This window comes from Prosopis cineraria, unplaced genomic scaffold (assembly GCF_029017545.1).
Source record: "Prosopis cineraria cultivar Desert tree isolate PC_DT_omini unplaced genomic scaffold, ASM2901754v1 PC14, whole genome shotgun sequence".
NCBI classification, from domain to species: domain Eukaryota; kingdom Viridiplantae; phylum Streptophyta; class Magnoliopsida; order Fabales; family Fabaceae; genus Prosopis; species Prosopis cineraria.
Window position 1 is genome coordinate 27,973,697 of NW_026555345.1, and position 25,183 is coordinate 27,998,879.

Genomic DNA, 25,183 nt, shown 5'->3' on the forward strand with positions numbered 1-25,183 from the left:
TTGTTCATCCTTATACTCCCAACAAGTAAACTAAATCACATTTGTCCATCCTTATACTCCCAACAGTAAAATAAGTAATTTAGTCAATTTTCAACACAAGCCAGTTATTTGGCCTTATAATCATGCCATTTTAACCAATCCAAAGTAAACCAAATATTAAAATTACAGTCATCCAAATTGTACCAAAAATAGAAATAGTTTGAAAGGCATGATTACATTTATATATTCATATAATTGATAATAAACAAAAAGCCCTAATATTGACAATATAACACATTATAAATCATAAATCAAATACCCAAAAGAGACAGTGGATCTATGCCATTAAGTTTCTGGGACTCCTCCACGTGTCACTCGTGGCTTTCCTCCTAAAAATTGTTAACCACATAATGAGACTCAAAAGTCCCAGTAACCAAAGCCAATTTATGATAGTGTATACAAACAGTTAAGTGTGTGCTTACTAAGTGAGAATTAAAAATAATATAATTCCAACAAATATAAGAAATATTACAATACACACAAACAATCATCCTTATATCCTTCCATTAACCTCGAGTCGTAGCCCTCACTCGGTGCTAAATTACCCGGCCAAAGGTAGATTAGCCCGAGCCCTTACAAGCCACCTATTGAGCTCCAATAGGGATGTACCACGTGGCACATAAATACCACAACAATAGCAAGTCTCTTAACACCTCCCACAATAATTAAACAAATTCATAATAATATTGCACAATTATACAACATTATAAAATTCATAATTTTCTCAATAATCACCCAATTAACATGAAGTAACACTAATCACAAATTAAAAGCATGGTTACCTTGTAGCTTCTTCAATAAATTATTCCTTAAAATTTCTCTCTCACCACAATCTTAACCAGTAATACAATCTACAAATAACATATTATTTATAAATATTAGTTTCAATTTTTGAAACTAATAAAATAATTTTAATAATAGAATTAAAAATATAACATAATTCCTAATCTCAATCTTAATACAAATCTAGAGTTAATACTATTAAATAAAATTTTTAACTCCTCTTTTAATTATCAATAAACATTAATAATCTAAAAATCAACTTCTAAACTAATTTCTATTATCAAATTTTTTTTTATTTCATAAATTCACATTTAAAATACTCAAAAATTAAAAATTGAGTCTCTAGTTTAGAATCATAATCCTATAGCCATAATAATTCATTTCTTATTCCAAATAATCATTTAAACCTCAATAAATCAACATATATTTTCAGATCTAGTCTAGAATTTGATCCATAAGCCACAAATTCAAAGATCATCAACAAATTTATACTCTAGAACATTTATTATACTACTGACAACCTCAAAAACCATATTTATTCTACATAAATTCATCCCTCTTCCAGATCTTAAATTTTCTACCACTATAAACTCAGAAACTAAAGAAGAAGGATGGCTAAGAAAAATTTTTAGAACACTTACTTAGTCTTGAAAAGCTTAAAATTACACCCTAAATATCCTATTAAAAACTCTTACCTTAAAAATTTAGATATTTCACACCGGCGACTCGCGTTCTCTCCGCCTCAGCTCGCGCACAGGAAAAGAATTAAAGAAACGAAAGGAAACGGATGAGTTTTTATAAAATTTTAATGGGTCCCACATTTTTTTATTATTTCTTCTTTCCTCTCTCTCCCTTTTTTTTATTATTATAATATATATGTAATGATGGCACGTGGAAACACCGAAAGTTTTCTTGTTCTTCTCGTTTTGTTTTGTTTTTTTTGCCATACCTTTTCTCTTCTTTTCTTCTTTTTTTTAATAATAATAATAATTTAATAATATTATTTTTTTATTATTTTTTAAAATTTTTTAAAATTTTTTTAATTTATAATTATATTCTAAGTTAGATTTAATAATCATTTCCTACTAATTTGCTTACCTCTAAATATTTTTTTAAAATTTTTATTAACCAAAATTAACTATTAAAATTTAAATTGAGATATTACAGTTATGCTCGTCATTATTGATTGCAAGCAAAACATGTATAGCCATATATGGAACATTCATATTAATCAAGAAGTATATTAACACATTCATTTTGATAGTGATAATCTTAAAGATAGATAGAGAAAGATTGAAGTGTAAACACAGTAAGAAAATAAAAAATTAAACTTAGAGATTTGTGTATATAGAGTTAAGCAAATCATTATCAGTTCTTTAGACATAGGAAACATAGCCTAGGAAAGACAAAAGCTCTAATACCAATGAAAGAATTTGAGGAGGAAAAACATACCTTGAGTCGTTAATTCACACGTACATATGTGGAAACAAAGTTACATTAGTTGAACTTTGTTCGGGTACATAATAAATGTACTTTCTGAGAGAAAAGGCTTGTAAGGAGAAAAATGAGACGAATAAAAAATGAGAGCGTTTTGTTTATTTTCTTACTGAAACCGCACCCATAACCACCTCTTATAGGAACGTGCGGCAGTTTCTCTAACTGCCTATGTTTCAAATTTAAAGGTTGGAAAATATTACATTTTAAGGCCCTGAGTAAATCGCATTTTGAGCCCAATCATTTTTCATAATTCTCATAAGAGCCCTATTTCTCAATTTGCGCTTTTATATGGGCCTGATCTACCAAGAGTGGATAATCCAACAAAAATAAATAAATTTATTTTTTTTATTAAAATTTAAAATATAAATTCATATTCATCACAATGAAATTGTAAAATTGAAAGTCGAACTTATAAATTTTTAAAATGTGACACTTAACTTTAAAATTTAATTCAAATTAATTGATCTTTTTGAGATTTATCTATCATTCTTTTCAAAAATAAAGGAGCATATATGTGCTTGTACATACTGCCTATAACCCCTTCTCTCTTTTATATGTATGTATGTATGTAATATTCATGTTAGGAGGCCACGTAAAAGAGGGGGGAAAACCTAGCTGGCTATATGCAGTTGGTATCGAAAGTCTGCTCTCTTTATTGTTTTGGATTTAGGCCTGAAAAAACTGTACCCAGGCTAGTTTACTCAAAGTTCTTAATTATTTCCAATACTTTTAAATTATTATTTTTATATGAAATGACTTATAATTATTTTCACCAAAGTTCAACACCACCCACCAAAATCTCTTGGTCCCTTTGTCAAAAAAATTATTCGTATTTAGTTTTTAGCTTACGATTTCTATAAATGACAATTTTTGAATCAATTTTGTTTTGGAAAGAATGTAGCCATGTAGGGTGTGGGGAAATTGTTAAATAATGAGAATATGCTTTTTCTTAAAAAAATACATGATATTGTTTAGATATACTTCAAGATCAACTTTTTATTACTTGCAATAGATTTCTACTTTCCCTCTTGGTTTTATTTTAGTCCTTTTTTAGTTCTTTGACCATGTTCTTCTCAAAAGAAAGTGAAGTCAAGGTTTTAATTTTATATGTTTAAGAAATACACCTCTTTGAGTAGTGTATTACTCCAGTTTTAAAAATAAGTTTGAGATTTTTTTCTAAAATTTATTTTAAAAATAAATGAGTTTCCTATTACAAAAATTAATATGGTTAAAACAAAATATACTGGGGAATAAATATAATAATACAGGGTCACTCTTAATTTTTTATATTATTTTTTTTCACTTTTGCCTTCCATAATCTATCAAAATCTTTACAACCATATGATTAATTCTTCAAGAAAAGTTCACTAAGAGACCCTTGACTGAACATAATGAAAAAGAAAACCCTCAAACTTTTTGATGTTTCGCTGCATGGCTGGCAGTCTGATATGAAATTAATTTTGAAAGTCAAATGGTAAATTTGCCCTTAAAATTGTTAAGATGAAAAGTGTCTTGAAGCATGAGTGCTTTGAAGCACGTTCAAACATACATGTTCACTTGAGAGCTTTGAAGCACATAGACGAGAGTCACCATGTCATTGACAGAGTTTATCAATGAAGCTTCATCGTCAAACTTGTTATCCAAGAATCTTCGTTGAAGAGTTGACCAATAGGTTGGTTGCTACTTGCGACGTCGTCTAGGTTATTTTGGTCGAAGTTGTTGTTTGCTGAGGTTGTTATTTAGGCCATAGATCATTTGCTATGATACTTCCGACTCCTTCATATGTCACCCTTTTAGCTATCCATCTTTCAAGTATAACACCACTCTCATAACTAACATTTTCACCCATACTTTTAAATCATCACTTTACATGAAAAATGCATTATAGCTACTTCTCTAAATAAGTAGCCATTTATGATGAGACTCTATATATGTAGACGTTCAAATTTTATTATTTAGGAGCACTTTATAATTGAAAATGTAAACAAGTACGGTAAGTATATTTACAACAACATTACAAAAGGAACAACATTACAAGTACGGTAAGTATATTTACAACAACATTACAAAAAAGTTCGTATGACAGCTTAAACAGGATATATAGATTTACAATGTTCCAACCACCTATCATTTAAATGAAGCTAAGCATTTATGAACATCGCTGGGCAATTTTTAATATTGAAGTTGTGCCACTCGATCATAGTTAATCTTGTTTCCAATCACAAAACAAGTTGCAAAATAGATGGTGGGATAGAAGACAAGTCAGAAGGAGGGAAGACAATTCTGATCCTATCTACTCATGTTTCCAACCCCAAATCAATTATATGAAAAATCAACTATATTTTTTTAGAGATCAAAGAATATAATCATAGTATAATTTAGTTAACTTACCAACTCATGGTATTGGAGAAGGCGAGAGAAGGGGGAATAAGAGGAATAGAGCATTCCCAAGCTTCTTCCACCACAAGCTTTCAGCTTTCTTTGTTCTCTCCACAGAGCAACTTTGTCATTTTACTTTTTAAATTAATATTAGATGAGGATCCAAGGCTTGCAATGATACATCACGTATTTGAGAGTCTTCTTTTTCATTATGCTTGGTACAGGGGTCCTTATTGAAATTTTCCCTAATTCTTATTTGTAGAATGAATCACCTCAGCTTTCCTTTAATCTCATCTCATAATTTCACCTCATAATTTATGAATAAGATGACTTCTTGCCTTATGATTAGTGTCAGAGTCAACATTTCCACATGAGGTGGTTAGTGTAGTTGAAAATATAAAATTATACTTTACAATCTTGATGATTTAGATGTATATACTATACAATGTCCCTAACAATGAGTGAACGCACACTTCGTATTAATCAATTTTTTGTATATATAGTGTAGAGGTATAAGCAAGAAACAATATGAATCAATTTTAAATATTAATCATTTTGTAGCTAGGCACATTTTTTCATGCACTGCCTATAAAGCTTTTAGCGAATCAAATTGTTCATAATTTATAAATATTGTTAATTTCTAGAAATTGTATATTATAAATTGATTGATTGATTTTTTAATTATGATTTAGAATTTTGTATGTTTATAGGCTTAAAGCGCTGAGTTATAAGAGCAAAGAAACTTTCTAATACTGTTGGTAATTTTTTTTGACCAACATACCGTTGATAAATTTAAAAATGTTTTAATTGTGTAAGAGATGTCACGAATCTTTAACGGTTACGTGTCTCAAAAGCTATCATATGAGATGTAATAAAATTTTAGTAATTGTATCTTACCAAAAAAGAAAATTTAAATTTGTTCAGGAAAAAAGTAATTTCAATTATGTTTCATAGCATCAGAATACCAATATTAATGTTTTAAAAGCCATATTGAACATTAAATAAAAAATGTTAACAGTTCTCAATTTTTATGGTCTAATCATTAGACCAACGATTCGATGAGTGACATAATAATTAAATAAAAATAATATTAAATATATATACAAAATAAATATAACAAAAAAAATTTATAGTGTCTTAATAAAATGAAATAACATGACCATAAGTTAATAATATTATAAATTATAAATTTATAATTTATCAAATATAAGTAAATATTGAATACTGGTTAAATTAAATATGAGTAAATTTAAAAATATATGTATTTACACCTATAAGTCTAGCTATCAACATCTTTATAAAAAAATGAGCTCAAATTATATTTTATACAAGTGAATTGTTCACAAAATAAAGTTAGCTTTTAGTAAGATTTAATTTTTATTTTTTAAATTTTTAAAATTTTTAAATATTATGTTTAAAATTGTTCATTTTCTAAAAACCACTTTGGTTCCTGGTTTCAACTCTGATATTTGGCTTAATAGTGGTTCAACTTCGATCCAATTCGACTCAATTATAAAAATAATTTTTTAATCCAAATTGACCCATTAACTACTTCGGTAGATAGTTCTACCGTCCAGTTCGATCCAGTTTTTAAATCATTAATTAATATATAAATACATCTTTTTTTCAATTTAATCTAGATAGATAAATAGATTGGTGTAATTTTTTAAATGAAAGAAATGTTAAGATAACATGCTTAAAGTTAATTAAATAAACAGAAATTGAATGGAACTATTAATAATTAATTTGATTAACTACAAAAAGAATTATTTTTAATGATTTTGTTAATATATACCATACGATAATTTTGGCCGAAAAACATACCGTCATCGTGAAGTTTTAATTCTATCTCGCCCTTTCTCACTTTCATCTTTTAAAGCTGCAATAAAACAGAATTTGGATCCTTTACAATGGATTATTTTCTTCCTTCAGGTGATATAAATTTCTAGCCGTTTGGATCAATCTCATGACAAAGAAGCAACACGCCCATAAAGAACATATATTGGGAACAAGTAATTATTGTGTATAACCATTTTTTGAGATTAAGCAAATGAGTTAAAAGTAGTTAAATGTCAAAAAAAATTATAATTTTTCAAAATTACCCTCACATCAAAGCCATTCTTTAAGGGTAAAAATAAAATAAAGATATGCAATGGTATTTTAAGAAACGGGTTATAAATATTGTTTCATTAAATATTGTAAATATTGCTCTATGAGTATTATCTTATAAATAAGACTATGAGAAGTGTTTAATACCTTTATAATGTGTTTGGATTAATAAAAATTTGAATTTGAATTTGATCCAAATCTCTCATTTGAATATATAAAAATTTATGAATTTAGATTTAATTTAAATTCAAATCTATTTTTTATTACAATTTCTTTATAATTTCACATTCATTCTATACTTTAATTATTTAAAATTTCAATCATTTCAAACATCTTGTTATCTTTATATTTTTAATATTGATATTCTCGTATCTTTTTCTATCTCTCATTCTTATCTCTCGACAATTAAAAAATATAGATAAATGTTTTTATTCTTTATTTTTTTTTTCAAATTTCAACTCTTCTAACTTCTTTATTTGAAATTTTTTAAAAGGTTAAAATATAATTTTGCCCCTAAACTAATTAAATCAAAGTAATGTTACCCCCGCCATTTAATATGCCATTACTAAAGCTAGTAGAACCCAGTTTTCATGAATTAATGTATAATTTTTCTTCTAAACTATTCTCAAAGGAGCAATATTATCCTTACCATTTAAAAATCATAAATGTCCATTAACTCTAGCTAGTGGGATCACTTTTTATTATCTCTCTCTTGTTAACATTAAATTAGGTCAAGATTTCAATTAGCCTGTGGCATTTCAGTTGCTGAATTGATTTTTGGGTAACTACTTTATGATAGTCCATGTATAAGTTTTTTTTGTTTATAATGCATATAAAAGAGTATATTTATTTGTAATAGTCAATTTTCTAGGTTGATCAACTCAAGACAATAAGAAGTGACTTTTTTATTCTGAAAATATTGTTTATATGCTTTTTTTTAGATCAAGAGCTTCTCTTGTAGGGTTGTCAGCGTGAATTTATACTTTAACTATTATCATATTTGTCATTGAAAAAAATTAGTACAAAATTGAGTTTCTTCTCAATGTATAGTTCATAACTAGGTCGAATGTTTATGGGGAATTTCATGACATAGATAAATATTTTTACATAAATATTAGATGTTAGAAAGAATGTAAATGGAATGGCACTAGTAGAAAGAGTAATAAAAAAATAGATGTTTATGATTTTTAAATAATAAGAGCAACATTACTCGAATTTATTTGTTTAGGAGGAACATTGTTTCTTTGAGAAAGATTTAAAAACAAAATTATACCTTAACTCATGAAAAGTGAGTCTCACTAGCTACAATTAACGGATGTTTAAAGGAGGGGCAACATTGCTATAATTTAATTAGTTTAGGGGCAATATTATTTTTTTAAGAATAATTTAAGAAAAAAATTACACCTTAACCCTTTTTTAAATCACCTAAACAAAAAATTATATATATACATATATATATATATATATATATATATAAATTTAAGATTTGAAATGTAATATTTCAAATTTAAAAATTCAAACACTACCTTAATTACATAAAAGCCATCATCAATTGTTTTGATAAAATCATTGTGAAGTCCCCTGTAACCATTCTAACTAGTAACTACTTAGAGGTCTGAATAAACGTACATGTGATTTTGAGCTCTGTGACATCTTAATTTAGTTAGAAATTAGTTGAGAAAATAAGAGTATTTAAGTATTTAATTAAGTTTGAGGACTTAATTAATGAAATATGTGTATTGAGTATTTAATTTAGAATTTTTGTGAATTAGAGGCTTTACTTGAGGATTAATGCATGATTAAGGCTTATTAAGACACTTAATTATGATCAAAATTGAGCCTAGAATTATATATGAGAGTTATTTAGAGCATTAATGAGGTTTTAAATTGGATTTAGGACCAAAATGTTGGGCTTAAGTGAAAATCTGCTAATTGCACCATTTGCCATAATGGAAGAGATGTTTGCCTCAAAAAAGAGGTGTTCATTACGGTGAACAACATGTTTTCTATGCTTATAATTTTGTTCAAAAAACATAAAATGAAAGGGAGAAACAGAAAGGTTTTGGTGCGATTTTCCAGTGCTCTGTTAGGATTTTGTGGGGTCAATCATTTAGGCTTGATTTTGGGGCTCTGAAGGCTTAAGGTAACACTTCTAACCTTCTTCCTACACTCTAGTCTCCTCTTTAAGCTAGTTTAAATAATTGCTAGTGTTAAGGTTTTGTTTTTTATGATGCTTAGCCTATGGTTTCAAATTATTTAGGTTATTTGAGATTAAATAAGTATTATTTAAGTTGTTTGACGATGATAATTTTAGTGGAATGGGTTATTCTAAAACCCTAGACTAGTTGAGTGATAATTAATGATGATTAAGGTGATTAAATTTTAAATTTATGATTAAGTGTAATGAGGATGAATATGACTAAGTTTGATTATTAAAATGTATAGGTTATGAGATTAATTTACCTAGCCTTAAGGATAGGGTGTGATTAATGTTTAAGCTTAATGATAATTAGCACTATATTGCATGTAGATTGTGGTGTTAGCATTGTTGAAGGTGATAGAATTCTTATCTAGGGAAATTTGCTTGTTAAAGGCAAAGGTAGCTTCTACTAATTTGTTATACTATATGCTTTATGATTGATTGTGTATGTTTTGTTAAAAAGAAATATTGGTTGGATTATTTTTTGGAAAATTCTATTGCCAAGTAGGATGTTAAATATGTATGCATATATATTATGTATAAAGAGAATATGTGTGAAAGCATGATTTGTTGTTTTGAATTATTTGTATTCAAAAAATTTTGTTTTCATGACTTGTCTGAGCTTTGTAAGGGGTGTGCGATTTTCATTGTTTGGACTTGGTCTAGTTATTAATTGGTATGCTCTCATTTGGACACAATAAGTGGCTTATTAGGACTTGGATTAGTTTACTTTTAGTTGGGTAAATAATATTGAGTGGGGACTTCAGTTCGGAAGAAAGGAGGAGATAATGTGGATAGTCACGCATTTTTATTTGACTTGTTTGATTAAATATTATTTGAAAATATGTTTTGTATACTTAGCAATCACATGATTAGTTATTTTGCATGTACTATGGCATTTTAGTATTGACATCAGGATCTTGAGTTTCATTTCTCGTGGTTAACATTTTTACAGCAACAGGTCTAACCGAAGTAGCACCAGAGGAATAGGGTTGGTATGTGGTACACCTCCTTAGTTTATTAGGCCTCATTTAGTATTAAATGTATTTAATTGCTAACTTAGGAGCATATCCTTGTAATTTGAACATGTGATTCATGACCTTAAAATATATTGTTTATTATGGTCATGAGAGTTGTGTTTGAAACCCATGGTCATATTTTGTTAGGGCTCTAGCATTGAAAGTATGTTTGAGATTTTAAACACATTATGACGTGTTTTAGTTTTGTACAACTTGTATTGGATGACTACAACCCAACTATAAAAATTTTATATGTATGGGTAAATTCTTAAGTTGTAAATATTGCTTGGTATGTTTTTAGACATGGTCAAGTGGTTCATACATTGTTGTTGGCTTTGGTTTTGGGAAAGTAAGGTTTTTGGAAAGTGTGTATTTAGACCATCAAGGGACTTTTTGGATAAAATTATCATATAGAAGTGTTTTTGTTCCAAATCAAAGTCACTAGTTAGATTATGTTATAAGCTTCGTATAAATACTTGAATAACTCAATTTGGGTTTATGTAAAGAAAGTTATGCCATTTTGAAAATTATAATTCCTATTCATTCTATCATAAGTACTATTTGTGCACTTTTGCCACAGCATGACACAGTGAGCTATTATAGCTGCGAATAACAACACCTTGGTTATGACTCACCTCCTTGATATCTTTCGCAGCAATGCATAGATTGTTGGCCGCAACGGATGGCACACTTTACAAAAATGTTTCTTTTCTTATTTTAATTTCTAGAATTGTCCCTTTTGACTTTTTACTCTTTATGAACTAGTTTTTGCACAAATTAGTCCCTAGGAACCATGTTTCGACTCTATTTGACTTTTATTTCAAAATTAAAAACTTTATTTTTAGATGGGATCTTGTTTAGTACATTATTTTGATTTAGATAACGTCTATTACCATGGTAGGCTTAATTTAATTAGTTTAATCTTGTCTACAATAATAAAATTCTTTTTACTATAGTAGTCAGTTTTGAAAATAGATATAAATATTTAAAAAAAATCTTTTTTGTCATGATAAAATTTTTATAAAGATGTGTTAGTTTTTGTTAGGTTATCTACCTTTGGTGGATTGGGCCTACTATAAGCTTGTAGGGCTTTATCATAATATAAAAAAAACAAGGTTAGTGAGTGTAATAAAATTGGGTTTTTTGTATAGTTTTTTTGATTGTTCAAATTTGAATTTTGTGGAAAGTGTTTTGTAACTTACCCATGTACATCCGAGGTAGGTAAAAGGGAGTGCAGTGTGTTGCAGTGAATCTCTCCCTTCTGCCTAGAAAAAGGTCTCTCATTCTTTTCTTTTCCTTTTCTCTCTTCTCTCTTTATGATTATTGAGTCCAAACAGAGTTTATGTGGCTACACACGTTCTCGTATTCGATATTCCATCCGATGCAACACAATTGGTATGCCTTCCTCTTGCTTATAAAACAATTCTTAAATGTTATGGTAGATTATTTCTTACCATGATAGGGTTTTAAAATAATAACTATCATTCTTTTTACCATGGTAGTGTTTTAAGAAATATATTTTATTCTTTCTATTATAGTAGACACTCTATTTTACCATTGTAAGTATTTTAATAATTAAACTGGGGTAATCTTCTTATTGGACAAAATAAATCGGTTTGAATTTGAGGGCGTTACAAGGTCCCTTAGGATTTTGCTGCAAATAAGTTTTTTTGTGAATTGTCCAAAATGACACTGTTTACCCAAGTCAGTATCAAACAGCCTCTCTAAGGTCATGCAAACCCTTGTCGTTCAAGCAATCATTGCACTGTTAATCACACTACCATTCATCACTGCACCTTCACCATTCATGAAGTCACTGCACCTTTCGAATTATCACTGCTTGTCTCTTCTCAATCTGCTCACGTTGTGGATGACTTGCTCGATCTACTTGCATCGGTTTGCTCAATCTCTGCTTGCATCATGGATTATCTACTCCATGAATATTGTTGCAATTTGGTTTCTGGGTAGAGGGGGGAAAAGGGGTGAAGGTCAATGATGAGAGATTTCTTGAGGATAAGCTTGAAGCCTTGTACTTCTTGGGTGTCATTTTCACCGGTGGGGCAAAGAAGATCTTGGAAGGATAAAGAGAAAGCGGTCTTAGAAGGAGGAGGAGGAAGGAAATTGGAGAGGGGGGTTTGAGGGAATCAAAGGTGCAGCATGAGCATTTTTGTCAATTCATAAAAAATCTTCTTTACAACCGAGTTCCATGAGACTTCACAACCATTTGTATATTTGATGGGATTTTTGAGTAGTTGAATTGCTTAGAGGGAACTTCACAGCAATTTTTCCTTTCTTCGTTTGTTTGTTTTTTTTTTTTTGGCCAACAATGTCATCGTAATTTGTTGTGAGATTAGTCATCTAATGAAAAATTATGAGCCGATTAGCACGGTATGATCCTTGAATATTACTTGGGATATTTTGACTAATATGTTCTTATTTTACTTCTTTCGAAAATTTTCAACCCATGCTGTCTCTATTATTAACATCTTGACTCATTGCTGATGATAACCCCAAGAAAACTATAAATTGATATACAACTGCGTGAAAATAAAATTGACTCGAATTAATACAATTATAAGGTAAAAGATGGTTATATGCAATTATATATAGTTGACTTGGATAGAGTCCTAAACGATAGGACTACATCATAATTGGCCCAACAAATAATCACTGGGAAATGGTATGATTACGTTAACAGTAACTTTTACAAAATCATGGACTAAGATCCATTGAATAAAAGTTTACCCTAATTGACAAAAAGTAATAGATTAAGAAATCGCTATGTTAAAGTTGACTCTGAAGCAGTTGTAAGCAAATGGGAGGATATATAAGCTATGCATGTTGATATTGCACAGCGACAGAGCCAAGACCCCTGGTAGAGGGATGTAAAATTTTAAAACCCAAGAATAAGAGAGCAAAATATTAAATTTTAAGGATAAGTAATAGTTCAAAATTTTGATAGCATGGATACAAAATATTAAAACCTACGCGCCAAATTTATAATTCTCTCCAAAATGAGGGGTGCATTACCCACTGATATTGCACCATGTCGAAGTATTTTAGTTGTAATCCACTCTATCTTTTAGTCAACCACATAATTTAGCTCTGATACATATTAAAGATAAAATATGATTATGTCTAAGTTGACCCTGTCACGGCAATAAAATTGAAATATAATTTACATTCAAATTCGACTGGGTATAATAATCACAAACTGAAATATACATACTTGCATTCAAAGCTAAATAATGCAACTCATTCTTTCATGGGAGAATGAAAATTGAAGACCATGGAAGAACATTAATATAAAATAAGGATTTTTTCAAGTTGTAAATATTAAAATTCGAGTTATAAATTTCGAAACTTCAATTATAAAAAGTCTTTCACATTCATTCTCAATTGGGTTATTATCAGAATGGTACCTCGCATATCAGTCTTTAATTAATTTAACCTTTTCTTTTAATATCTATTACATCCATTGCCAAAAATTACTCTCCCACGCATCCCTTATATATCCATCAATGCAGTCGTTCTATATCTTTATTATTGTTGATATCATTACTAGCAAAGTGATAAATTTGGTTAATCACTTATTCAAATTGCCAGGTTTTAATTATACGCATTAGATTGGATTGGATTTCTTTGACATATACAATTGATTTTTTTTTTCCTTTTGAATTTACAACATTGGATCACAACTGATTTGAATATCAATTAAGTCAAGGTACACATGTTTAAAACTTTCTTGAGCACTCTACTTTGCTGATAAGAAAACCTATTATCTTGTGGAATGTTGGGAATAAAACGATACACTTTCTCTCAACTAGATTGCTAATTGACTATTCACTTTTTCTTATCCCATTTGCTAATCACATTTTAGAAGATCGCATTGGTTTTTAATGTAAGTCATTTTCATTTCTTTTATTTAATGTTAAGGACATAGCCTCTTGCAGATTTTTAACAAGAGGTGCAACATCTTGATTTCCAAGAAAAAATTTTCGCCATTGTCATGTCACTCTTATTTAAATTAGGGGGACAGGAATAAAAAGCAGTTTAATTTTAATTAAGAAACAAAGACTCCTATTCCTTATGGAGATTTGAGTTAATTTCTGAGCACTTGTTTGTTTTCATATACAAGACTCGTACTTAAGAAAATAATGGCAACCCTTAACATTTCAACTTTGGGAAATTTGCATTGAATGACCGTTAGAGCACGTTGATTGCAAAAAAGGACCAAAATATTATGAATTTATTCTAAAGTCCTGCGTCAAATTTGACAATAAAATTCAATGAAGAAGGAAGAAATAACCTTGTTAAATTTTAGTGGATAGAAATATTATTTTGACAAGAAAAATGACAAGTAACAATAATAATTTAACAAACACAAGTGTGAGAAAAATAAATAACAAGCATGGGAGTGAAAATGACTGGTAGGATTGTTTTCGTCTTTTATCCTTCATTCCTGCTTTCAGACGATGTCGGGGATTTTAAAGTAAATTCAGAATTTTTTTTTTTTGGCAATTACGGTGCTTCAGCGGTTCTTCAATACAATTTTCCCTTTCAACTTAGTTCAAAAATTGAACTCAATGATATTTGGGCTTAAAATTATGATCGGCCCAACATTATCGATGCATCTATCTACCTAATCTAATAATAATTATGGGAAGCTGTAAGTGTAACTCTCAATAAGATAACCTACATTGCACCACATTTTTCAGAACTCGTAGTCATTGTCAAACAATAAGAAGTGTGTCTTTCTATCAATCGCATGATTAAGTTTTTTCCCCCTCCTCCTCCTTCACGGTTCACACATGCTGCAAATTTAGACGCTCTAATTGTAAGCTTGTTTGACTCAATCTCTTCAATGCTATTTGATTAACATCATTAAGTTAATGTCGGTCTTTCACGTTTTCTTCAGAGATCTTGAAATATAAATTTAATTACTATTTTCAAAAAAATTTATATCACTCTTTTTCAAAAATAAAAATAAAAATAGAACCATCAATATGATTAAGGGCTAAACATCATATGCACAATATAGCAATTGTTTCACAAAGTTTCACAAAAGAACAGAGCCAAGAAGGAAAGACAATGACAAGTTTCAACAATGCAAATTACTTCCCAAAATCCGTCCTTTCTTAACAAAATACATTACTAATATCAATTGAAGATAAGAATGCCAGAAAAATAATCATTATCAGACTGTTTGATTAAAAGGTACAACAAATATCTGAATATATTTTAGATTAAAAATATAAATTAACCGCTCGGAAGTTGGAACCCAACCGAAGCAACATGCCATTTTCCCAAGGCCTCTTTCAGCTTACTTACCGCCAAACGAAAACGAAACGTCTCCCACTCTGGCTCCAATTGACTGTTCGCAACCCCACATCTGTCTACATAATCCACCAATAAGAGTTTGCCACGTCAAGAAACGATCATCTGGTCAACGCCTCTGGAGCCACGTGCTCTCTCACGTGACACCTTCCCGACAGGAGCCAACATTGATTGGCTATGACAACAAAGCACCGTACAAGAGCGAACACCGAGGATCCTTTCCTCTTGCTTACTGCATCAGTTAGAAACCTGAAATCGCTCACCCACAAAGCCCACAACCACCACTCTCTTTTCCTCCACCGTTTAAATCCGCCACCATCTTCAACCCCTTCTCTCTCTAACCATCTCCACTGATTTTCTGGAGCAGAAGGTTGAGACTTGGCTTGTGGGTTTGAGAGAGAAAGAGGGAATATGCCTAGAGGAGATCTTGAAGGAGGAGGAACGAAGAACAGAGACTACTCTGCTTCTTCCTCCCATGGCTATGATCCAGAAACTCAGTGGACTTCATGGCTGGTTCCAATGTTCGTGGTGGCCAATGTTGGGGTTTTCATTGCGTCCATGTACGTTAACGATTGTCCGCGTAACAATCTGGGCTTTCAAGGAGACTGCGTCGCCAGGTTCCTTGGCAGGTTATCGTTTCAGCCTCTGCGGGAGAATCCGCTGTTTGGCCCTTCTTCTTCAACGTAAGAGCTGATCCATGGCGTGTTATCTTTTACCCATGTTTTAAATTTTATGTTTTTTCTGTCTTTAATCTGTCACGTGCTTCCCTCACTGTCTGTGTTTGGATATTCAGAAATTATTGCATGCGTCTGTACACAGTCCAGCTAGGATCTGTTTCATGCATTTACTTTGAGAAATTATTGAGCTAGTGTAATGATATTGTGTCATGGAACTATTGATTTGAGAAAAGTGCTATGTTTGTTTGAAGATTGACAAAGATGGGAGCTTTGAAATGGGATAGCGTTGTGAATCAGCACCAAGGATGGAGGCTTGTGTCTTGCATATGGTTGCATGCTGGAGTGATCCATTTAGTTGCAAACATGCTGAGCCTTGTGTTCATTGGGATCCGCCTTGAACAGCAATTTGGGTTTGGTATCATATAATCTCGCTTTCTGCATTAACGAGATTCAGTGAAACATTAGCATAATATTCACTGAGTGGTAACATTTTTGTTTGAGTGAAATTTTTGCAGTGAAGATAGGAATAATTTACCTGTTGTCTGGATTTGGAGGGAGCGTGCTGTCTTCTTTGTTTATTAGAAACAACATATCAGTCGGTGCTTCAGGTGCTCTTTTTGGTCTCCTTGGAGCAATGCTCTCTGAACTCATCACAAACTGGACCATTTACACCAACAAGGTAGAATTACAACCATTCCAATAACACAGGCACTTGAATTAGCAGCTTCAATATTAAAGATCTGAACTTTGTGGCATTTTTTGGTTTGTTTGTATGCAGGCAGCAGCACTGTTGACACTGGTGGTGATAATAATCATAAATCTTGGGATAGGAATACTGCCCCATGTGGATAATTTTGCACACATAGGTGGATTCATGACAGGCTTCTTGCTGGGTTTCATCTTGCTGCCTCGTCCACAATTTGGGTGGGTAGAACAGCACCACCTTCCTTCTGCTGCACGCCTCAAATCCAAATACAAGCCTTACCAATATGTTCTCTGGATCCTCTCTTTTGTTCTCCTCATTCTTGGGTAATCTTCTTCTTTGTCTAATCCTTTGCACAGATCATGTTATCAGTTAACTAAGCTATCAATTTGGACTAGTCATTGAACTAGTCAAAGCAATTGGGTGGGTTGATTTGGTTTTCAATACTATGTTATCAATTTAATTTAGTCAAAACGACTGGCTGGATTAATTCAATTTTTAATACTATGCAGTTACTAATGTAAATCCCGTGCATTGCATGTATTATAATGTGATGATTGAAAATGGCAGGATAAGCATTGGAACGGTGATGCTATTCAAGGGAGAGAATGGTTATGATCACTGCCATTGGTGCCACTACTTGACTTGTGTCCCAACTTCCAGATGGAAATGCAATGACTCGTGAATATTACTGCACTTCTCTTCATCTAAGCTTATATACAAACTCAAAAACTTTTATTTGGTTTCTACTTAACATTAACTAGCCTTTTGCTTTATCTTACAGCAATTATGTGCGTTTACGTTAAGAATTTATTTGTGACCTTCGTTTGTTTTGTAAGATGTTAATAAAGAAAAGTTTTAATTATGTTTGTTATATTAATATTATTGTTGTTATTTTTGGGGCCGATCTGTTATCAATTTATCACTGTCACGTCAATTGGTTTTTGGTAAACGTCCCAATTAAAAGTTAAAATTGATAACGACACGAGTGAAAAAATTTTAATCTTAAAATAGTTGTTGTTTTTTTTTTTTTTTTTTGATAACCGAGTTGATATTTCTATTTTGACATTTTTGCTAATTCGAATCAAATTCAGAATGTCCGAACCAGTTTTACTTCAGGCCCAGACCAAACTCGGACATCTCTGTAAGCCCAATTCCAAAAGAATTTTATGATACGGGCCTAAATTGAACATAGATAGGCTCATGTCCCGCCCTTTTCAAAAGAGAACAGAACAACCGAACAAATAAGTTAATAAGACATATGGCGTCGCCCGGACTTGAACCGGAGACCTTCAGTGTGTTAGACTGACGTGATAACCAACTACACCACGACACCCTAATGATTCTCGTTCGATAGGACAATTAATATTTAGAATATTGAATTTTGAGTATCAACAAAAGATTAAAAAAAAAACTGTTTGCCAATGAACGATGAATCTGACCAAAAGGTTCATTAAAAACTCATGGTGAGACTGAAACCACAAGCTCCATATGGCACACCAACCCAATATTTCTCTTGCAACATCAAACTTGATCCCCTTCTTCTTGTAAGAACATGAACTCAATTCTTTAAGTATATCATTGAAGCACTTATATAGTTATATATATTTATATTCAAAGAACCTACTGCTAAAAAAAATTACTTGCTAAGAAAAAGCAGATTTGTTGTTCGAGGGAGTATAATGAATATGAGGCCATCAAAGGCTAATTGGAAGATGATATGTGTAGCAGTTCTGGTGTTGGTGTGGTGGAGGATGAGCCCATTACCATTAGCAAGGGGAGCCACAAAATGCACAACTTTTGTCAGGCTACTCCAACTTCATAACCTATGGGTCACCACCAGATCCTCCAGTGTCGAGCCCATGTTGTGAAGCCATAGTTGGGTTGAAGGAAATGGCACTGACCAGTGCTTGTAACAGAACAAGTGTGTGTGAATGCTTCATGGGCTTACTTGTCACTTACAACCTTAATGCCACTGTCATGGCTTCCTTGCCTGCTTCCTGTGGCGTCTCTTTGGGATTCTCCATTGACCCCAACACTGATTGCAGTTTGCAAGTTCTCTTTTGGGGTTAGGTTTAGGGTACACTTTAGTCTAATCACATTCAACTTTTTCTTGATTCAAGTCCTTAGCCGTAATGATTCAGGCCATGTTTATGTGCACTCGAGTGTAATCATATTTTTGGGGGTCATTATCATGAATTTGTCTTGCTAGTACTAAGATTAATAGGGATCAGAGTCTTTTTTTATTTTTGGATTTCAATCTCCTCCTGGACAGTGGACGCGCACACACGAGGACAATCAACAAGTGACATGTTTTTTACTCGTGATAATCAGAGAAGTTAAGCTAATTCTATTCCCTCTTAGATAGAAGGAAGTCTATCCTACTGACATGTTTTCTGTGTCTGATGATATAAATGCAGCATTCTATAGAAGCATAAAAATCAGAATGAGAAGGGTATTTGCAGGTAGTCATTAATGTTTTAAACTTATGGGATTTAATTTAAATTACATGAGTTTGATGCACAAGAGCTATTGACTTCAGAACTCATTAAATATTTTATTTTCATAAAGAAACTAACTTTCGTTGATTTGTGATACATACCCCACCTTTGGATTACTTTGTGTTGGTGTTAATTATTGTTTGTTTGGTGATAGCTGGATTTGTAGATTAGGGATAAACACACCAATCTCAGAATTCCTTCAATGAATCAGAACTATTACTGATGAATATTTCAATGTTGGAATATATATATTATGTTCTACTCTTTTAGGATGGATTCACCTTTGTGTGTCCTCTTCCATTGTAAACATCTTTTCAATATTAGACTTTGGACTATCCCCACGTGAAGGGCAATTAAACTAGTGATTCATGATTAAGAATCTCAAAAGATGACATTTATATGCGCACTCACATTCCCTTTTTCATTTTCCCCTTCTCTTTTCTTCGGAATTCTAGCTTCTTAGGATTAGACAATTCAAATTTTTCCGACACTCTCTTTTTGCTCGTTTAATTAATTTATTTTTTCCATTTTAGGTATGTTTAAATGTTCCTAACTAAGCACATCAATTCATGTAATTCAAATCAGATCAAATAACCCATTCATTCATTTGGTAAAGAGATGGTTTCCCTCCAGATTAAAGGCTTACTTTTTTTTATTCGCATAAGTAGTTTCACATAATTCACTTAAACTTTTTGAAGTTTGGTTTAAACTTGGTACTTGCTAACTTTTAGATAGAATATAAGATAATTTCGAAGCCAAATATCATGCATTTTTGACAGCTCCCTCCATTCCAAATTATTAGACATTTATATCAAATTTCTACATCTAAAAAAACAATTAGCATCATTGAAAATTGTCTACTCATTTCATGTGTATTCTCATTTAATAAAGTAAATTAATTACAATTGAATATTTCATTTTATGATGAGAACAATTGAATATAAAACATCATTAATTTTAAATATTCATTAAGAATATTCTTTAAAAAAATTCATTAATTACTCTTAGAAAACACCAAATAAAATGCATTGTATTTTTAAATATAGAAAGAGTACAAAAATATGCCTTATAATTATACGGGGAGAATAAATATTTTTGTAGTGCATAACCTGAAATCTTACTTCCTCACAACATTGGAACACATCAATTATCAGAATCAAAATATAAATGTGATTTTAAATCTATGAACATCTTATTGATGGAGAACATGTAAGTAATTATGTAAGTATTCTGAATTGTGAAGTATGTTTTGATTTTAATAAACTATTAGCATTTAATTCACCTAAATTTTATCATAGGAAAAAATCATACTTGAAATGATTTTGGCACAATAAGAGGCAAATGATCATCCTTGAGAAAAGCAATACAAGACAAAACGTGGTTAGGTTGATTTACGAGGGGAAAGAGTAGCAAAAAGGAAGAAGAAAGGGATGTGAGAATGTGAATAAACTACAAGACAAGACAAGAGGTAAAAGAGTGAGATCTGCGAGATTCCACGAGTGACTTATTCTCTTTAATAGGTTCATGTGACCCATTGGTCTTGAGTTATATTAATTTGGACCTTTGGTTAGCATCCAAGGAGAATAATAGTGTCAAATGTCACTTCATGTATTTGAATTCATTCTCTTTTATCCTTTTGTTTCACGTTCCCTTCTCACACAATGGACCACCGAAAGCAAAAACACCCTCAATACAGTAGCGATAGGAATACTATGCAGATCCATCTGCATCAAGCCAAAGAAATAACGTCTTTTTTCCAAAGGCAAAAATAACGTCTTTTCTTGTCATCTTTATATGAATTACATACTCTGTATTTTTTCCAGCAAAAGGAAAACATTAAAGAACTTAAACGTTAAGAGTTTTTCTCTCGAGTTTGTTTGTTCATTTCATACGCAAGTCGTGGACAAATTGAAAGAACCTTCTCTGAAGTGATGACAAGAAATACAGAGAGAAGTAGGACTCACGTTTGGGAAATTCACGTTGACAACGGTAAGACATACGGCACTCTCCTATTTTGATTTGTTACTTCACTTGGAGAAAAATTGAAGGCTTCGAACAAATATCAATAAATTAAGAAACAATTAACATAAATGAAAACCAAAACAAGTTCAGGAAAAAACCAGTCAAAATGTAGGAGGAACCAATACATTTATAACATCAACGCTCTCAACTCTGTTCTTTGTCATAAGCTACACTGATGCAGGTCAAATAATTACATTCCCAAACTTCTCCCATTTTCACCCAAAAAAGTAGAGGAAAAAAAAAAGACGACTTATACAATATAGAGAGACAAAACTAAACACATACATACAAATAAAAAGAAGTTAGACAATTTTTTTTTTTAACCTTAAACTAGTAAAATATTCTCAAATCTTTGTTTGGATCTTCTTCCTTTCCTTCTCTCCGTAAATTTTAGATAGAGATAGATATAGAATGTACAGAGTCCATCACTCAAGCGGATCTTACATATGTAAATGGATCAAACAATTCAAAAGGGCTTCATATGTTCTATGTCTATCTCTCTTTGAAATTGACCAAAAAGTGAAGAGAAGAAAACGTAGAAGATCCAAATTTCGGGCACATAAACACCATCAGGAATAAAATTTGATGCCTCCTTCAAAAGGGTTGGACTGAGTGATGAAATTTATTGTGTCACCTTAGATGGGTACTCCAGATTCTGCTGAAGCGGCTTGAAGTTGAAGATGTGAAACATTGGCTTCTGAAATCAGCATGCCTGTCTGAATTATTCCAAGAATCCCAAAGCCTTTGCCTTGGTGCACTCACTGACCTAGCCTTGGCTCGAGATGACTCAGTGTTGGCCATGTAATTTGGGTGACCAAAGTAGCCACACTCACTCCTTGTGGGTGTGAAAGGACCTGACCTTCTTCTTGAAGTAGAAAATGACTCTGGACTGTTCTGATATGAATGGGCCGAGAATTCGTTGCCGTTCTCTGCAGCTCTTGAAGCTTTCTCTTCTTTTCGCTTCTGAAACTTAAGGGAACTGAAGATGCTTTGGTTTACAGTTCTTGTTGATGAACGCTTTGAGGGAGACTCATACGGCAAACGATTCTCGTTCTGGGAGTTCAAGTGTGGCTTCCACGTATCAACTTCGAGAATTTTGTCACTCTTCTCGTCATCTCCTCCAGGATGGTTCCAAACGTTTTCTTCCACCCAGGGGTCAAACCATTGCGATCCAAACCTCGATCTCCCCGAGCCAATGTCCCTAAAATTTGCATTGGAACTGCATCTCTGCAAATTGAATCAGAAAAATGCTACTCAATAGGAGGGATGTTTGAAATGTAATGGTTGAACCTGCCTACACGTTGAAGTCCTCAACTTGTTCATAGATTCTTTTTCCTTGCGCAGTAAAAACTGATGATGAATATAAGTTACAGCGTAGAAGCAAATGCCTATTAAGGGACAAACAGAGACCAGTCGACCGACACCAGCTTTGTCAACTATAAAATTTAATAGATTCAGACTAAAACTTGTTCTCGTTTAAGCTCTACTCTAAGCTCATGTTTTTCATTCCAAATGTCATTCAAAGCAACCCACAATACAGTCTATGAGTACCTTGAGCAGAGGAGACCCATCAAATTTGGTACTTGAGGCTCTGAGTGAAGACTCATAATGTTCAGAGACCTGCAATTAACACGAAACCATTAAGGTTAAAGGAGCATGCTCAAAGCACCATTTTGATTTGCGATAATGCGAATTAACGATCCGACTTAGCATGAAAGCAAGCTGAGAAACGTTGGATAAGATTATAAACATGTAAATTCCACAGGATATGATTTCTTACAGGGTGTCGAGAGAGTGGAGACTTGGTAGAATGGAGAATATGCGACAACTGCATGCGACTTGCACGTGCACGGGACTGCAGCCTCACCAGAGTTTGCATGCGCCTCAGCATATCTGCTGTTTGTTTTCTTACAATGTGACCTCTTACCAATGCTTGCAACTTCACCAATGCTTTTAGTGCTCTCAGAGCTCTCTTTGCCTTTCAAACCCAACCATTTATTAGCTTCATTTTACACATAACATTTCATACCCTACCATAATAAAATTCACATGATATAAAAACTCAAATTTCCTAATTTCTCTCTTGATTTTCCTCAAATTTTCCAAACAAAACAATACTTTGTACATGTTTTTTCATAAAAGATTTGACGGTATTTCTACTTCCTATAATAAGATGAAAAAGAAGTGAGTACTTGCCAACTTGCCCATCACTCTCCTAATGCATCATTTTGTTATGGCAAGCCTAACAACCAGAACTCGGGTCCATAACCCGCTAGACAGTTCATTACGAGTTGCACAGGACCAATTTATCTTTCATCGTTATAAAAATATATATTTATGATATAATCGAATGTAAATAAAAAATTCCTTGCACGGTCCTATCCCATATAATTATATGGAAGATCTAATTTAAAAGGACCGACCTATTTTTGGTGATTTTTTTTTTTTTGGGAAGAGGCACTGTCTACTTTTTCAGCTCTAAAGGAAAGTATAATTTGTGGGGCGTCATGATTCTCGCCCTCATCTCCTTTTGTTTCTTTTTTACATTATTTTACATCGTAATGAAGACGTCAATTATTATTTTCCATCGTAATGAAGACGTCAATTTTTTTCGTCTCTGATAATAAAATGTTTATATTGAACTCAAAAAGAGGGGAAAGCACGAAGTCATGTTTGTCAATAAAAAAATTCATGTATGTAACTTTTAAAAATATTAAATTTTTTTCTTTCAAAACGTGAGTAGACGTGATAAAAGGGAGAAGCACCAGGAACCACCACAACTAGCGTTTGTTTCGCGAAAGAAAACTAGAAAAATTTTAAAATAGCAGCAGACGAGCTATGACTACATGATGATTCAAACTTCAAAGTTGAATCCGCAAAACCAAGCGCCAAAAAATTCCCACAACCTCGGGAATAGTACTTACCAAGTAACCACGAAACGCCGATTGTATCTTAATGGCGGCGATCTCTTCCGGCCACTGGTGCTGGTTTGTACTAGGACCGCAACCGCCGCCGCCATTAGTGAGTCTAACCACCTCGGCCGCTGCATGAGCCGCAGCGAGAGCGGCCTCCGCCACGGCCGCCGTCGCCGCAGCCACTGCAATGGCATGTTTATTAGCGTTCAAGGAATCACTGAATGGAAGCGAAGATGTGGAAAGGTCGATGCTGTTGGGATCAGAAGTAGCACTTTGGGATTTGTCTTTGCTGTGTTTGGCAAAGCTCCATCTCCGTTTACTCTTGCCAGGTTCAGAGCCGGACTTGTGGGGGCCTCCTGCTGGAGGAGCCGGCTTTTTGCCGCCGAAAAGTCTCCGGAGGAAACCCATGTCTCATCGGAGCGTGGAGAATTCCGACAAAAGGGTCGGGATTCTGGCGAAGAGGAACATATTGAGAGAATTTAATTGGCAGAGAGGGTGAGAAGAGACGGAATTTACTACTCTGAAGGAAGGAGGTAACGGAATGGGAGAAAGAAATGGAATTTATAGCCAGGGAATTTGAATGCTTGCGGATGAAGAGGAGTAGAGCACGCGATGGAAGAGAGCGTGATCACCACACGCGCCGTCCATGTTCTTTTCCTATTGGTGCAAGTTTTGCATTGCTGTCCAGCTTCTTCGCCTCTGGACTTGGGAAGGAAATTAAAGATAAGGAATTTTGCATCCCCAGATTATAAATTGTAATCTTGCAAAAGTTATGATTTTTTTTTAAATTTATATCAGTATCATGATTCATGAAAAGTCTATGGGAGCAATAAATAAATTTTGATTGGTTAAATGATGAAATATTATTATATACAAAATTTATAACGACCGCTATGCAAAAGTCACCTCTATACTCATTGCGAATGGTCTATTTTCTACTTTTCTACCATGTGCAGGAGATTTTTTTTTTTTTTTTTGTGAGCTTTTTTTCTTTTTACTTCA

The 25,183-nt window shown here is 32.4% G+C and overlaps 2 protein-coding genes and 1 non-coding gene across 4 annotated transcripts; 1 reads left to right on the plus strand and 2 right to left on the minus strand.

The window, feature by feature from the left end:
* Positions 1-15,618: 15,618 nt before the first annotated feature.
* On the plus strand, positions 15,619-17,608 carry LOC129293502 (RHOMBOID-like protein 2). The gene is made up of 5 exons (XM_054931509.1): positions 15,619-16,046; positions 16,292-16,455; positions 16,556-16,719; positions 16,819-17,069; positions 17,314-17,608. The coding sequence occupies exons 1-5, from the start codon at positions 15,775-15,777 to the stop codon at positions 17,426-17,428; spliced, it is 966 nt and encodes a 321-aa protein (XP_054787484.1). The 5' UTR covers positions 15,619-15,774; the 3' UTR covers positions 17,429-17,608.
* A 397-nt stretch (positions 17,609-18,005) lies between these two features.
* Positions 18,006-18,079, minus strand: TRNAV-AAC (transfer RNA valine (anticodon AAC)). Its single transcript has one exon. It is a non-coding gene; the product is annotated as a tRNA-Val (tRNA).
* Positions 18,080-21,375: 3,296 nt separating this feature from the next.
* LOC129293998 (protein IQ-DOMAIN 24-like) lies at positions 21,376-24,726 on the minus strand. 2 transcript variants are annotated; one of them, XM_054932170.1, is made up of 4 exons: positions 24,191-24,726; positions 23,047-23,244; positions 22,818-22,886; positions 21,376-22,493 (listed from the first exon to the last, which is right to left on the minus strand). In XM_054932170.1, the coding sequence occupies exons 1-4, from the start codon at positions 24,587-24,589 to the stop codon at positions 21,897-21,899; spliced, it is 1,263 nt and encodes a 420-aa protein (XP_054788145.1). In that variant the 5' UTR covers positions 24,590-24,726; the 3' UTR covers positions 21,376-21,896. The 2 variants fall into 2 exon arrangements, with proteins under 2 accessions (XP_054788145.1, XP_054788146.1); XM_054932171.1 differs by lacking the exon at positions 23,047-23,244.
* Positions 24,727-25,183: the final 457 nt, after the last annotated feature.